Raw genomic sequence first — 16,523 nt, 5'->3', positions numbered from 1 at the left:
AAAAAAAAAAAAAGAAAGCTCCATCCATGTAAACATAAAAGAGATAAAGTCTCCATCTTTTTTAGGGTTTCATCATATTCCATGGTGTACATATACCACGGTTTATTAATCCATTTGTGGGTTGATGGGCACTTGAGCTTTTTCCATGGCTTAGCAATTACGAATTGGGCTGCAGTAAACATTCTGGTGCAAATATCTTTATTATAAAGTGATTTTTGGTCTTCTGGATATATACCTAGTAGAGGAATTGAAGGATTGAATGACAGGTCTATTTTGAGATCCCTAAGTGATCTCCAAACATCTTTCCAAAAGGAACATACTGCTTTGCACCAGCAGTGCAGAAGTGTTCCCTTTTCTCCTCATCCACACCAGTATCTATGGTTTGGGGATTTTGTGATGTGGGCTAATCTTATTGGAGTTAGATGATATCTCAAAGTTGTTTTGATTTGCACTTCCCTGATGATTAAGGATGATGAGCATTTTTTCATGTGTCTGTAGGTTAGCTCAACTTCTTAAAGTAGCTGGGCCTATATGTGCTGGGCACATTCTACCATGCCTGGCTAATTTTTATATTTTCTGTAGAGACTGAGTTCCTTTATGTTGCCATGCTGGTCTTCAATTTCTGGGCTCATGTGATCCACCTGCTTTGGCCTCCTAAAGTGCTGGGATTACAGGCATTAGCCACCCACTGCTCCTGGCCTGCGCAGCTTGGTTCTTGAAGAATATTGTAATATTTTTCACCAAATTAGGGAAGCTTTTAGGGATTCTTTTTCAAATGTTTTTCTCCACTCTTTATTCCTCTTTTGAAATTCTGATAGATAATATACATGTTAGATCACTTGATGGTAACAAACAAGCCCAAAAGGTTCTATTCATTTTCTTTTTTTTCTTTCTTTCTTTTTTTTTTTTTTTTGCAGTTTTTGGCTAGGGCTGGGTTTGAACCTGCCATCTCTGGTATATGAGGCCCGCACCCTACTCCTTTGAGTCATAGGCGCCACCCCACTATTCATTTTCTTCCATCCTTTTTCTTCTGTTTTTCTAATTGAATTAATTCTATTAATCTGTCTTCCAGTTCATTGACTCTTTCCTCTTTCAACTCTAATCCACCAATCTGCTATTAAGCCCATAGAGGTAATATTTTATTTCAGTTATAATACTCATAGTCCTAAAATTTTTATTTTGTTTTTTAATACTTTCAAATCTTTCCTAAATTTTTCTATCTTTTAATTCATTAAGACCATGTCTTCCCTTGGTTTTTAAACATATATGCCTTTAATTCTTTGAACATATTCATAACAACTAAAATATAGTAAAATATACTATCTACTTTAAAGTTGTAATTTGCTAAACCTAACATCTGGATTATCTTGACTTCTTTATTTTCTTGACTCTTGATCACATTTTTTCTCTTTTTTGTATATAATGAATTTTGTTGTTGCATACTGGACATTATGAGTAATACCTTGGTTTGGGATTCTGTTATTGTCCTCTGAGTAGTGTTAATTATTATTACAGCAAGCACTTAATTACATCTAGCTGATTCTTTTGACTCATTTGGTCTTGTACTTTTTGTCAGAAACCATATGCTCAAAATAAGTAAGTCACTCTTATTTTGCGGGCCTCAAAATTCAAATTCTCTCCTCTTCATATCTTATCAGGTCTCCATTATAGTTTTTGCTAGGACAGGCCTAAACTAGGTCTTCCTGCAGAGGATGGCATTACTTGGAAAATTTCAGCCTTTCTGTGTCAACTGGATGCCAGGAATTTTAACAAGGTGTTAATGAGATCTGAATGAGGCCAGAAGGAGTTTGGAGCTTTGCTCTTCTCTCAGACCTGCTGAACCTATCATTTATCTGTTGCATTTTCCCACTGCCCCTGCAATCTGTTGAGTTTTTGATGGTCTCATCTTACAAATATTTAGCCCAGGACTCAGGCACAGACTCACAGAGGATTTCCACACGGATTTCTGAAACCCCGTTTCTGCTACTGTATGCCACAGAATGTATTTTCTTTGCTACACCAAATTTTTATGTCTGCTTCCTCTTGTAGTAGGACTCACCATACTATCCTTAGACATCATTTCTCTCAACCTCTGTAGGGAAATACTCTAGTGTCAGTTACTATATCATGGTTAATGGCCATCCTGCTCCCTAGAAAGATTTTTCTGATTCCATTTCTACCCAAAATATTTGAAAATCTCTATTTCCTTATATCCACATCAACTGTAGGTTTTATCATTCATTTTATTATTTGAAGGTTAATTGCGTTGTTCTTTTGCAACTTCATATATCTGATTTTCATCTGAAACTTCTTTATTATAATTTTGCCTGAGGGCGTTTCTGGAGATTTTTAGTACATTTCAAATTGTTATTAATTTTATATAGTAGTAGAAAATGTGTTATTTGAGTTAAATGTAGAAAATAAAATTATAATATTTATGTTAAAAACTAATTTGATAGCTTCCTCTTTAATAATACAACTACTAAGAGATAGATTAAAAAGAATTAAACTCTTTGCTTCATGATTCTCCAATGTTTGAAAAGAACATATATTTCTTCTGTAAAGCTCGCTTAGTTTGTAGCACTTCAAAACTTTTAAGTCTGTAGTCTGATATGGGAACCATAATCTGCATGGTCAATAAACTCCCCAGGTGACCTTGAATAAGATAATCTGAAAGGCACACTTTGAGATACTGTGTATAATTGAATTTGACTCTAGGAGCTAAAGGACCCAGGTGAAATTTATGGTATCGGCAAATAAATTTCAAAGTCACCACCAAATGCTCTTATTATCCTCAAAATGCAGAGCAATATTTTAACCTTTTGGAAAGGTTCTGCTACAAAGACCCTGTTCAACTTAGGGTAACTCAGTTACTTTCAAATTTCTATGACCTTGCAAGCTCTTTAGCATCAACACACTTCAGAAGATGCTGATTAGATAGCTTTGGCTGATACTCCCTGTTGATGCCCCTCTTCCCCTCAATAGAGACACTTGAGATGCCATTGATGGCCAACTGGGGCTCCAACTGCCCCAGGGCTGAAACTGAAGGTGACAACATAGCTGCATTTCAATTACCTATTCAAAGCTCATCATGTGAGAGACTCTGCTAAATATGGAAACTGTGCTAAATGACTTAGTCTAAATTTTTTTTTTTTTTTTTTGTAACAGAGGGTGTGTATGGGTAAGATGCCATCTTGTAAAAGTAGATCCAGTGAGCTACAATAAAGATGTTATAAACTTGTGATATAGTTTTATTCTGAAATTTTAAAAATTACTATTAAAAGAATATAGCAACCTGTTTGGTTACCTAATAGGGAAAATTAATCTATTAGGAATGAGTATTTTAACTCACATGAAATAAGGCAGCCTATTATATCTAATCAGAGTAAGTAACAATATATAAAGTCTAGTCATATTCCCTCAGATCTATAAAGCTTTAATTTGCCAAGCACATGATTTACAGTTATATTGTTTTGAATTTAAAATTAGGTTTAATGCATATGTTGTTAATAAACAAGTTAGATCAGAAAATTATAATTATCGAAGAATTGCCATTTAATAAATGAGGTGACTTTATATTTTATAATACTAATGTTAATTAGTGCATCCTAGAACTAGTTATCTTGTAATAATTTACCTCTAGGCAGGTGTGGGGCTGTCTCAATTGACATCCAGGGCACTGTGGTGGTGGAGAAAGAGAAAGAGGAGGGAAGTGCTGAGTACGTGATGTTGGGATTTGTACATCTGTCTTTATTATATAAAGTAAACAAGTGATTTAGATGGCACCAATCACTATTAATTATCAGCACCCAGATCAGAACTAACTGCATAATTCACAGGGCATAGTGAAAAATGAAAATTCAGGATCCCTTGTTAAAAACTTATGAAGTATTTCGAGGAGGTGACAGCAGAGCTTTAAATCAAGTTGGAAGCCTTTCCAAGCATAGGAACTTGTGTGATAACAGACCCCATAGCCACCAAGCTGACTCTGACTAGAATACTTTCATGGATTAGCAGCCAGAAGGAAGGGACTGACCAGATCTGATTCAAGAGGCAGCATGCTTCCAAATTCTTAGATGACCAGTAGCTCAGTGGCGAGCAGACAGCTTGGCAAACCAGTTTCCAGGGAAACCCACTAAGGACTGTTTAAATTAGACTCACGAGATAGATATGTGGTACGCAAATGACTATTTGAATGACCTGCTAGGTAATGAGCTATGTGTGACCACTTGTTTGAGACAGCTGGCACTTACTATACTATGAATGAAAGCCAATCCCTTGGCTAGAGAGAGTGGAAAGGTTCCAAGATAATATTTCTAGGCTCTCTCATATTAGTAACAAAAATGTTAGGGGGTAGAAAATATATAAGGCACAAAAGAGGCCATCTGGGAAATTTTCTTTAATAATTTAATGAAAAAAAAAGAAAATCACTAATGTGGGTTGATGAGTCTACTCTTTCTTTTTTTATTTTATTTTTCTTATTATGTCATATATACATAGAGCATGAATATATTTATGCCTTTGTGGGATTCAATGTGTTGATTATTTGTACAAATTAGAGTGCTTATATCCTACTAATTACCATACCTTTCACCTCATTTACTTAATCATGGTGTTAAGACATTTTTGTGTTCTATACGTGATAGATTTGACTTGTACCCTTGCAATATGCTCCATAGGTGTGGTCTTACCATTAACGCTCCCTCTATCGAAGCACCTTCCTCCTTTCACATCTCCCTCCCCTTCCTTTCTTCATCCTGGGCTATAGTTGTGATTCATCTTTCATATGAAAGTGTGAGTGATTATAAATTGCTTTTATAGTAGTACTGAGTACACTGGATATTTTTTTTTCCATTCCTGAGATATTTTACTAAGAAGAATATTTTCCAGCTCCATCCATATAAACATAAAAGAGGTAAAATCTCTATCTTTTTTTAATGCTGCATAGTATTCCGTGGTATATATATACCATATGTTATTAATTCATTCATGGGTCAATGGGTACTTGGGCTTCTTCCATGACTTGGCAATTATGAATTGAGCTGCAATGAACAATCTGGTGCAAATATCTTTTTGTTCTTTTGGATGTACACTTTGTAGAGGAACTGTAGGATCAAATGGCAGGTCTACATTAGATCCCTGAGTGTTCTCCAAACTTCTTTCCAAAAGGAACGTACTAGCTTGTATTCCCACCAGCAGTGCAGAATTGTTCCCTTTTCTCCATATCCACATCAACATCTGTAGTTTTGGGATTTTGTGATGTGGGCTACTCTTACTGGAGTTACGTGATATCTCAAAGTGGTTTGGATTTGCATTTCTCTGATGATTAAAGATGATGAGCATTTTTTCATCTGTCTGTAGACCATGCACCTGTCTTCTTCAGAGAAGTTTCTGTTCATGTCTCTTCCCCATAATGAAATGGGATCACTTGTTCTTTTCTTATTAATAAGTTTGAGTTCCCTGTAGATTCTGGTTATTAGACCTTTGTCAGAAATATAACCTGCAAAAATCCTCTCCCATTCTGAGGGCTATCTACTTGCTTTACTTACTGTGTTCATGGCAGTGCAGAGCTTTTTAGTTTGATCAGATCCCAGTAAAAATTTATTTTTGATGTTGCTTCAATTGCCCAGGGGGTCCTCCTCGTAAAGTATTCTCGCAGGTCAATGTTTTCAAGTGTTTCCCCTGCACTCACAAAGAATTTTTATAATTTCATTTCTTAAGTTTAAGTCCTTTAAACAGTGAGAGTCAATTTTTGTTAGAAGAAAAAGGTGTGGATCCAGTTTTAGTCTTCTACAAGTCTCCAGCCAATTCACTCAGCACCATTTGTTAAATAGGGAATCTTTCCCCCAATTTGTATTTTTGATAGGTTTATCAAAGATCAAATGATGATAAGTGTCTGGGTTCATCTCTTGATTTTCAATTCTATTCCATACATCTACCTCTCTATTTTTATGCCAGTACCAGGCTGTTTTGATCACTATAGATTTATAATATAGTCTGAAATCTGGTAGTGTGATACCACCTGATTTGTTTTTATTTCTGAGTAATGTCTTGGCTGTTTGAGGTTCAAAACTTTTGCTTAAGTCCATTTGGAGCTCCTTTCCCTCTCATTGTTAAGGTTGTACCAAATACATGCAACTTATAAGATATTCATATTAGTTTCTTTCAAATTGTATGCAATCTCAATTTAAATATATGATATTTAGAATAAACTTACTTTATTGCAAATGATGGTAGATCAATGTATGCCATATATTTCTGATGACTGAATATTTAAACGCATAATATATAAATTCTAACTGGTCTTCATCTAACCATCTTTCCTTTAAAAATGTATTATAAAACCTCATTGTTTCTTTTTTTTAAATTTAGATCAGGGTACTGTGCAAAAGGTGGTGGTTCTTCCGACTAACAACTCTGCCAGTGGAGAGCTGATTCTGGAGGAGCTGGAAGTCTTTAAGGTTTGAACGTCTCTTCTATTAATTTCAGAACAGGCATGATAAGTGGAATTCTTTAATCTTACAGATATTTTTGAGGCAAAAAATATTTGATAAACAATCAAATAAATGAATGTTATAAATTTTTGAGGGTAGGAAAATACTAGATAAAATGAAAAGTGTGGGAAAAATATTTTTGTAAAGTATTTTGTTGTATTTCAAGTAATCATAACATAAAAGCATTAGTTTTTTGTTGTTGTTGTTTTTGTCTCCCCCCCACACACACACTTTGGTTATCATCACAACTTGAAGAATGTTGGTTATCATTATTTTTAAAAAATGAGTTCTAGTGCTCGAAGTATAGAAGATCTTGCCAGGAAAAGGCTTTTATCATTTGCTTTAAGAGCCACTAAAACTCAAACGCTTTCACATTATTGATTGTTAGATAAACTTTTCTCATATTATTTTAGCTAGTAGTTTCAAGAATAACTGCTTTGTTTTCTCTTGTTTTATTGCTTTCATTTCAAATGTCACTCTAGTTAAATAAAACAAATGTTGTCTCTTTACCGCTCACGACCTGATGTTCTATTAGAACTTGAGATTTCATTGTGGTGTTCTCCTTATACTTGAATTTAGGATTAGAAAAAAAAAAAAAAAAACAAAAAGAAAACATAACAAAACAGGTACACAGAGGGAAATTCAATCCTGGAAGATTTCAGCTTGTCAGGGCAGAGTCAATGTTCTTCATGCACCTGAGCAGGGAAGAGGAATTGTGGTGTGCGGTCATGTCCTTCTCTCCTTACAGTTCTTCACTGGAGTTCAAGTGGTCCTTTATATCTGAATTTGGAAAGATGAGTAAAGACCAGCAGAGGGGCTATTAGAATTGTAAAGAAACTGGCATGGAATCAGTCCTACTGTAGGTGTACATTTCCAACTAAACCAATTAAGAAACAATGACAACAAAAGAGCAGAGTGAGCCTGTGACTGAGTAAAAGTAGCACTTCCGAGCCGTCAGGAGCTGGGTGATGCTAGTCCAGCATGATGCTTTGTATGACTGAGTGGATACAGAAAAATGTATTGACTCAGTAATATACATTCTCATGTTCACCCCAAAATATTGAATTTATAAGCAAATAAGTAACTAAGATGGAATGCTGTAAGATTTTGCTGATACATTTTAAATGTATAGAAATCTAGAAAAGAAATCAAATATAAAATCTGTAGAATTCTGGCAAATTTTCTAATATGTTACTAAATTTACAATTTTTCATGCTAGACACACTTTGGCATAAGAAACTGTGTGATTAGTGCATTAAAATTGTGCTCACAATATAGTGTTATGTCCAGTCAATTACTTTTTCCATTCCTTGTTTTGTGAAGAAATTGATTGTTTCACAGATTAACCAAAATTGGATTATATATAAAAGATTTTTCTCATTCAGTTCAGTAGGAACAACTTGGCTTGCCCCCAAATATAAAATGCTTTATTCTGGAGTTCTCTTGTAGACAGCAAAGATGTCATTTTGCAGCACTTCATTTTTAATACTGAAATATCTCTTTTTGATTATCAGGAAACATTAATTAAGTGAGCTTGACATAAACCCAAACATACATGTTATGGAAAGGTCTTAAAGAAATGTGAGTTATTCTGATCATGTGTGAACTACTTACGGTCTGTTATATGAGTTATGCTGGTGTTATCATCATGAAGAATAAACTCTCAGTGGAAAAGTAGAATCAGGCAAAAATGCAAGTGGAAGACCTCAGTCTGAGAGAGACTAGAAAATGTTTGAGCTCTCTTACTGCTGCGTGTGCCAGTGATGGATATGGCTAAATCAAGAGACACCGTTACTGAACATAGTTACTGTCTTCAACATGGTGTTTGTGTCACATTCTCTGATGTGAGGTAAAAATAATTGGGTGTGTATGATATACTGTGATTAGCATGTGAGGAAATAATGCATTTAAACTAAAAAAGATTTCTTAGCAAACTGTCACACTGATATACTGCAGAAAAGTCAATGTAACTTTGAAAATTCAGGTATTTGGATTTTCCTTTAGACCTCTGTCCAAAATTGTGAAAATGGTTTAATTTCCCTATATTTAACTTGATTTGGAAGTATAACTACAAGAACTTGCCTAGGTTTATACATTGCAACATTTGTGTGTGTGTGTGTGTGTGTGTGTGTGTGTGTTTTATAAGAGATGATCAAAAATTTTTGCCCTGGAGAGTCAAAGATACCACTTTTTCTTTGTAAATGTTTATAAGTATGTGTAACTCTAGAAATAAAAATAGCTGGGGGTATATTTGATTTTGAAAGCTTGTTGACACTTGAGTTATTCAAATAAAACTCATAGATCTTTATCAGATTATCAGAAGTCTAAGTTTTAATCATCAGAATGAACTAATAATGTTTGAGATGTAAAGTTATGAATGCAGTGTTTTGAAATGCATTACTATTTCAGAAAATTCTTAGGTTCTTTGACTTACATTTATCAGAAGGGGACCTTTTGTAACAATATTTCTTTGTTTGCAACAATGAAAATTAATGAATATGGTTCAGGCTAATGCATCTTTCCAAGACAGCACTTGGCAGGTGAATAATAGTGTTTTATGCAGAATGCTTGGTTGTAGAAGAATTAGCTGGTGTATCATTCTACAGCCTCCCTGACCTAAGTACCTAGATCCAATTCTTAGGTATTTATTCATTGGCTTCTATATTCCAAGATACACTAGTTATTATTACCTCAAATTTTTATTTTTTGTTTTAGTGCTTACATTGGTAGATGTGCTATAATTACCAGGTGTTTTTTTTTTTTTTTAACTTTGGTATAATTAATTAATTTTTAGCTTCTAAAGAAGAAATGCACTTTATGGACAAGTATATGTTTAATATGTATACATACTTCCAAAGTACACATGCATCTAGAGAAAAATGATGGTTTCTTGAGTTTTAATGGAAAATAAATTATTGAATGTAAAATTCTTTCTAAGGATCCTTGGAGCAACTAACATGATGCTTTCTAATCTTTTAGAATCGTGCTCCTATAACAACAATGAAAATCTCATCTAAAAAGGTAAACACTCATCTATATTATGTTCTTTGCATATAAAAATGTTTTGGTTATTTTGAAAAATTATATTTTATAATTTCTGAAAATTAGTTTGAGTGTGAACAAAATAAATAATGATGCTTAAAGTATACCACAACACCACTTTTAATTGATGTAGAAATTACCAGTTATTAGTGAAAGACTGAGTGGGCTTATTTTTGTATAAAAGTCAGTCGGAGTAAAACATACACAGCTGCATATATACAGCAAGCTATCTCCACATTGTATATGTCCTATATTCAAATATCACAGTGTGTAAAGCCAACTAAAATCTTTCTAAGGAAAGAATTTAGCATAACGTTTGGGCTGCTATAACATCACAGCATTCTCTGAATAATCGATCCTCTTTTAAGTTCCCCCTGTTGTCACATGTTTGAAATGAGCAATGCATTCTTTTGTGCTTATTTCAAAGGAAATGCTATTTCCTAGGATTTATTCATGTCATTAGAAAAACATTCTAAAATCTAAGGGTTCAGGATTTGAGGAAGAAACATTTTACTATGATAATCGGATATCTTCAAATTAACCCTCCTTTGCACCTTGGTGGCTGAAGGTGCAAAATACAATAATTTTGAAAATAAAAAGCCCAATTTCAATATCTATATGCACAAAACATGAGCCTCTCCAGCCCCTAAAGATTCTATCTTAAAACCAAAATTTTAAATAATGTAGTCAAAATGAAGTAGGCTTCAGAGTAAGACTGACAACTTGATTCCCAGCCTGAACATAAAGTATGAACAAATCTAAGTGCACTGACCTGAGTTTCAACATCTAAAAGGCAATGTCTTACAAACAGCACACTTATATACATGCCTAAAATCAAGTAGGTCTTCAGCAAATGCTATCTGTGAGAGCCTAAGACTTATTTTCCTTATACAGAATAAAGATTTTATATGTTAGCATGAAGAGGAACTCCTCACCCTATTTGCTCTGTTAGAGATGAAATAGTATTTCATAATTAGTCTTATGCTCTTTTTACGTGACTAAATTTTATGAGGAAAAATAAATAAAGTACAATGGAGCTAAAGATCTCATCTGTAAAAATGTTTGTATGGTGCATAACAAACATTTTCTCAAGTGACAGAAGCCATTAGTCATTTTGCTTAATGTCCTACGGAGCTGATCTCAAATCGGAATTGTCTTTGAAGTCAGCAGGGAAGCCTTTTGTTTGCAGTAGTTTAGTGGAAAGAGAAAGTATCAGAGCAAAGTTTAAAATGGACATAAAACCATTTGTGTGGCTTAGTTGTTCTGTATAGAAGTTTCAGTTTATTTATAGTTTATATATTATGTCTGCCTTCACCAGCTCATACTGTAGATAATTGAAAATGTTTCATTAAAAAATAGATTTAAGGCAGGGGTAATTATTTGATTCTTTGAGTTCATTTACAACCCTGCATACTGCACTATTTTTTCACTATGAGAGGACTATGAATTTTCATATATAAGAGCAACATTCTGTCTCTAATGAAAATAGAAAAACTAGCTTAGCGTCCATGGTGGGCACCTGTAGTTCCAGCTACATGTGAGGCTGCGGCAAGAGGATCGCTTCAGCCCAAGAGGTTGAGATTATTGTGAGCTATGATGACACCATGACACTCACACTCTCCCATTTGCATCTATTCAAGTCCCAGCTCCGAGAGTATGTGCTAACTGGAAGTATACAACATCAGCCCTTTTGGAAAACAAAAAGTGTCTTCTTCCTTCTAGTCTTGAGGCTCGCTATATAAAATAGCTAAAGGAATTGGAGCAGTATCTTAAGAAACTATGGATACCCCACAAATGAAGGAGAATGAAATCTTTATTTATGACAATCTAAGAGTGATGAACATTACTTGATCATGGAGAGATTTTAAGATACATTTACATATACATTTCATATGAAAGCTATAACCCAGTTGTAGCCCAAGAATATGGGGAAAGGGGAAAGGGAGGGGAGGGGAAGGGGGAGGATGGGTGGAGGAAGGGTAATTTGTGGGACCACACCTAAGGTGCACCTTACAAGGGTACATGTGAAACTTACTAAATGTAGAATATAAATGTCTTAACACAATAACTAAGAAAATGCCATGAAGCCTATGTTAACCAGTTTGGTGAAAATATTTCAAATTGTATATAAAACCAGCACATTGTACCCCATGACTGCATTAATGTACAAAGTGATGATTTAATAAAAAAAGAAAAAAATTTACAGAAAAATTAAAAAAAATCCTACTAAATAATTTTAATGTAGTTTTAATGAGTAATATGCCAGATTCAAAAGCATGTGACTAAAATAATTTTTAGTTTCTTTATTATACCTAACACTCACTATTTATTACTCTTTTCTTCTAAATTAAAGATGCCCTTTCTCAAATTTAGAAAGTAATGTACTGCCAACTCGAAAAGTAAGAATGCTTCCTTGTGCTTTGCTAAGAGACACCATTCAAAGAAAAAAAGAAAACATCATAATTTAAATCTGTAATATATTGACTTAAATCTGAAAGAACAATGAATCCCAATGTCTCAAACACATTCCCATTCTGCATGGTGCTTTGAGCCTTTTCTTTTGAAATAGGAAAGTGGTAATGTTATGGGCATATTAACGTAAGGAAATTCTATTTATTTTGGCTTTATACCCTTCTGTGCTTTGCTTCACATTTTTAGTCTACTTCAAAATGAGTCCAGGGGTTTGTGGGCATATAGTCTAATGTGTTCCTGCTGAAAGTCTTCTTTCAACTTCCACATCTGATATAAATCATCATCATTCCTCTAATAGCAACAGTTGTACGTGAGCTCCAATGAAGGGGTTTCCCAAGTGTCCCTGCATCGCTGCCACATCTATGGCACTGCCTGTGCTGACTGCTGCCTGGCAAGGGATCCTTACTGTGCCTGGGATGGCCATTCTTGCTCCAGGTTCTACCCGACTGGGAAGCGGTGAGTACTAAACACTTAACCAAAACCAAAATGTATGTCACTAGGCAATACGTAAGTCCTCCACATTGTTAGAATCAGTTTTATTGCTGGGTTTTTAATGGCACTGAACATATTGGCTATTTTTAGCATCACAAATAGTCTTTAAATGAAGAAATAAATGCCAATGCTTTATAACTTGAGATTCTCACGAAGATGGTAATTACGAGGACAGCTCTTCAGAAAGATTTTTTTTTTTGATCTCTTAAAAACTTCTTTGTTTTTGACACCATCAAATATTTTAACCAGCATTTAACTTTATTTTTAAGATAAGTTAATTTATGTTGTTTTCATTTTATATGCTTTGGTATATCCTTAAATCCTATCTTCCTAGGATCTCTTTATCACTTAATTATCTTATCATAAAAGGCATGGTCTAGTTCAACTTATTAGAGTATTATTCCAGAATGCGTATGCTAATTTGCTTTAAACCTTGATAAACAGACTTTACCCTTAGGGTGGTGAGTGCATGTTTCTTGGTTATAGTAAGAAATAAAGGCAGTCTGAGGCAGCGTGTCTTTTAACCAAGCAAAGACTTACATAAGAAATTCTGTGCCAAACTTGTATCAAGCTATAAGGAAGCACCAGTAGAAAAATGCCTGTAGAACAGTAAATATACAGATTTTAGAGAAGGCCAAGGTCATAGCTATTTTAAATCCTATAGTGATGTAAATCATGATGATTGACAGGGCCAAAAGTTTGAAAACTTTGGGTTAGCAGAAGGAACAGCCACTACCAGCCATGAGCATCAGGGATCTAAAAATGCAAAAAGTATGCATTTTTACTTAACAAATAATGTGTCAAGTAAAATTCCCTAAATCAACCACTGGTCTGACGTTTTATTGCTCATTGTCCATTTTCCTTTAAGAACCTTGACAGATTAAAACAACCTTAGCACTTTCACATATCAAGAATATTCTGATCCTTTTATTCATTAGTTAAGAAAATTGATCACAAGACAAATATTTGCTAGACATTGTTTAGGAAGCTGTGTAAATAATGTGAAAAATGACAACATAAAGGTCAAACTGTCTTTATAATAAATCATAAAGGGGGAAAGCAGACAATAAATAAATAAGTAAAACTTCTAGAATATCAAATAGTGATAAGGTGTATAAATTTTAAAACAGCAAAAAAGGTAGGCAGGACATGTGGTAAGCAGGAGCCTGCAGTGTCAGATGCGTAATCAGGGAGGGCCCTACTGGGGGCATAATAAGTGATCAAGGAATCGGCGAGGAATAGCACCAAGGCATTAGCTGGTGAATAGCGAAAGGGACCAGAAATCTCTAACCCGTCAGGATTGTTCAAGAAATAGCAGCACCAAAGCTAATAAGGCTTAGGATAAAGACGGATAGGGTCACTTAGACTTTGTAAGTAAATGAAAGACTTTTATTTACACTGAAATGAAAAATGACTGAAAGTTTTTGAGCCCATGAGCAATATTATTTGACTTTTGGTTTTAAAAGATCACGGGTTGGATTTGGCTTCCCTGGAGCCTTAGAGTAACAGGAGGTTGGTGTGGAGAGGTATTGTCAGAGAGAGAAACTACAAGATAGGAGACACTGTAATGCTCCAGGTGAAATATGATGGTGGCTTGCACAGGGAGGACAGAAGTAAAGGTGACATAAGGTGACCTGTACTTGATACAGCTCACAGAATCTGTTGATGTATTGGATGTAGGAAGTTAGAAAATAGAGAAGGCAAGAACGATCCAGATTCTCAGAACTGACAACATGGATGTCATTTCCTGAGAAAGGGAAGATTGAAAAGAGCAGGTTTATGGAGCAAAAGATAACGTTAAGTTAATGGTGTCTATGAGCTACTCAAGTGGGGATGTTGAGTAGACAGTGAGCAATATCAGTCTGAAAAGGAGAGGGGTGGCCTGGCTGCATCATATGAAAGTTTCTGTATTTAATGCCATGAAAAATGAAGAAAACTTCCCACTCTTTGAACCAAGAATCCTTCATATATCTGTTCAAAGACATTATGTTCTTCTCTGTTACTTTAGGAGTTCATGAGAAATTTCATGACTTCTTTTGATTTCTACATAGAATTTTCAGATGTTACTCTGCAATTTCCTGCCTCTGTACTGGGCTAGAGGTAGCACTTGGACACAACGTGTGAGGGAAGCAAATTCTAAATGTGATGTCAAATTTAAAAAATGATTTTTGTTACCATTGCTCATATTTTCTAACCATATTTGCTCTGTGCTTCCAAATGTGATGTCAGGGATGTTTTAAAATTACCATAACTAAACATTTGTAAGGCAGTATTTTTTTTCTTGGTGAGAAGCTCTAAAAATTGGCGTCCATAATCCCTAGAAGGCAATCTTTATTAAGCACATTTAGTGCTGAAGGAAGCGATAGCACACACTTTCCAAGGAAGAGAGTGACGTGGAGACAACAAATGGAAAGTTACCAGCTTTTATGTAATGGAGAGAAGTGGAGATTAGGACTCGTTCGCTGCAAAGACCGTGGCTTTGGCCAGTATGCATTTTTACTTAACAAATAATGTGTCAAGTAAAATTCCCTACATATGTAGGCTGTCATTGCATATTTCACTGTTTTTGTATTTTAGACGTTTCTGCTTAAATATAAATTGGCTCATATTTGCCTATCTTCCAACCTATTACAACCCATTTATTTTTTCTAAGATACGTATTATATGAAATGTAGATTCCACACTGTCATCCTACTGCCCAGGAACAATAATCCTAATGATGCCTTTTTAATAAACAAAGAACTGCACCTACCTTGTAATTGTTTTATTGCTACGGTACCATCCCCTTAATTAAACCATGCATCATGGGCTGAGAAAGAAGTAGCAACTATTTAAAGAACTATCTTGATTGTTCTTAATTCTATTCAGTTCCTTAATGCTATTCTGAAGAGCCAGAAGATGCTCCATGTATAAAATATATGCCTAAGCTTATTCATATTCATGTTTAACTAGAATATTGGATATTCCAGTAAAAATATCTTTACTGTTTAAATTTTCCAAGTTATTCCCAAACTTGGTTAAAGATACACTTATAAGGAACTCAAAACATGTTTGCTGAATTAACTATTTTTAAATTTTTTATCTGTGGTATTTATTTCCTTTTGAAATTAATAGTAATGATAACAATAATCATTGGAGGTATTTTCCACTTTCTTTTTCTTTAACAGTATTAACTTGCCTAGTTTTACTCTAATTTTACTGTCTGTCTAACCAGAACACAAAGGTCACTTAGCAAAATTCATAGGAACGTAAAGCAACAACACATCCTTTGTATGAAATAGATAAATACAGTTATACTTGGAAATCAGTGGAATCTATGCTTTGATATAGTGCAGTTTTTAAATATCATTGGTGCAGTAATTTCTCTTTTTTGAAATAACAATGTAAGCATTTTTCAACTCTTGAGTATCTTAAATATTTGTGTATTTGTATCAAATATTTTAATTTAGTCTCTAATATTATTATTCTGGATTTACTCATGTAGTTAGGAACTTTTTAAAGACAAGATAACCAATTCAATCTTCAAGTAAATATATTTTCTATACAAGAAGAAAATGATTTCATTGTTTATTCTAAGGAATAGACTGTAGTGAATGAAACATTGGCAAATGAGCCAACCCCCAAATCCTACACACAATATAATATTACTCTTCCTACCGGCATGTTTCTGCAATGATGTATGAGTACCTTGAAGGGATCTCCATATGGAACAAGCTCAGATGGCAGCCTTGGTGAGCTCATGATTTAAGCCAAACCATAATCATGTTTTTTCTGTATTTGAATGTCTGGAAGCTATGTGACACTGTAAATTCAGATTGCCCAGCTGGAGAGTTTGTACACATGAGTAAACCATGATATAGTGCTCATTGCAGAAGAGTAAATGTAATCATTGTTTATGGTATTGCTTGTATAGATGGCTAAGAATGACCAGGTCAGCAGTAAGAACTCGTACATGGTGCTAGAATACTCTCAAGGTGGCGGGCAGTAAATAATGTCGTGATTTCAAAATATGGCAAAGACAGT

General features: G+C 34.4%; 1 protein-coding gene across 1 annotated transcript in view; it reads left to right on the top strand.

The window, feature by feature from the left end:
- The window catches only part of SEMA3C (semaphorin 3C), a 153,131-nt gene that overhangs the window by 126,074 nt on the left and 10,534 nt on the right, over positions 1-16,523 (top strand). Inside the window, exons 13-15 of the mRNA XM_003782625.2 lie at positions 6,373-6,461; positions 9,474-9,515; positions 12,307-12,464. Coding sequence (XP_003782673.1) covers positions 6,373-6,461; positions 9,474-9,515; positions 12,307-12,464 — 289 coding nt within the window. The remainder of the gene's footprint in view (positions 1-6,372; positions 6,462-9,473; positions 9,516-12,306; positions 12,465-16,523) is intronic.

This window comes from Otolemur garnettii, unplaced genomic scaffold, assembly GCF_000181295.1.
Source record: "Otolemur garnettii isolate 467f Iridium unplaced genomic scaffold, OtoGar3 scaffold00005, whole genome shotgun sequence".
NCBI lineage: Eukaryota > Metazoa > Chordata > Mammalia > Primates > Galagidae > Otolemur > Otolemur garnettii.
The sequence above is the reverse complement of the archived record's forward strand: the minus strand, read 5'-3'. Positions and strand labels throughout refer to the sequence as shown.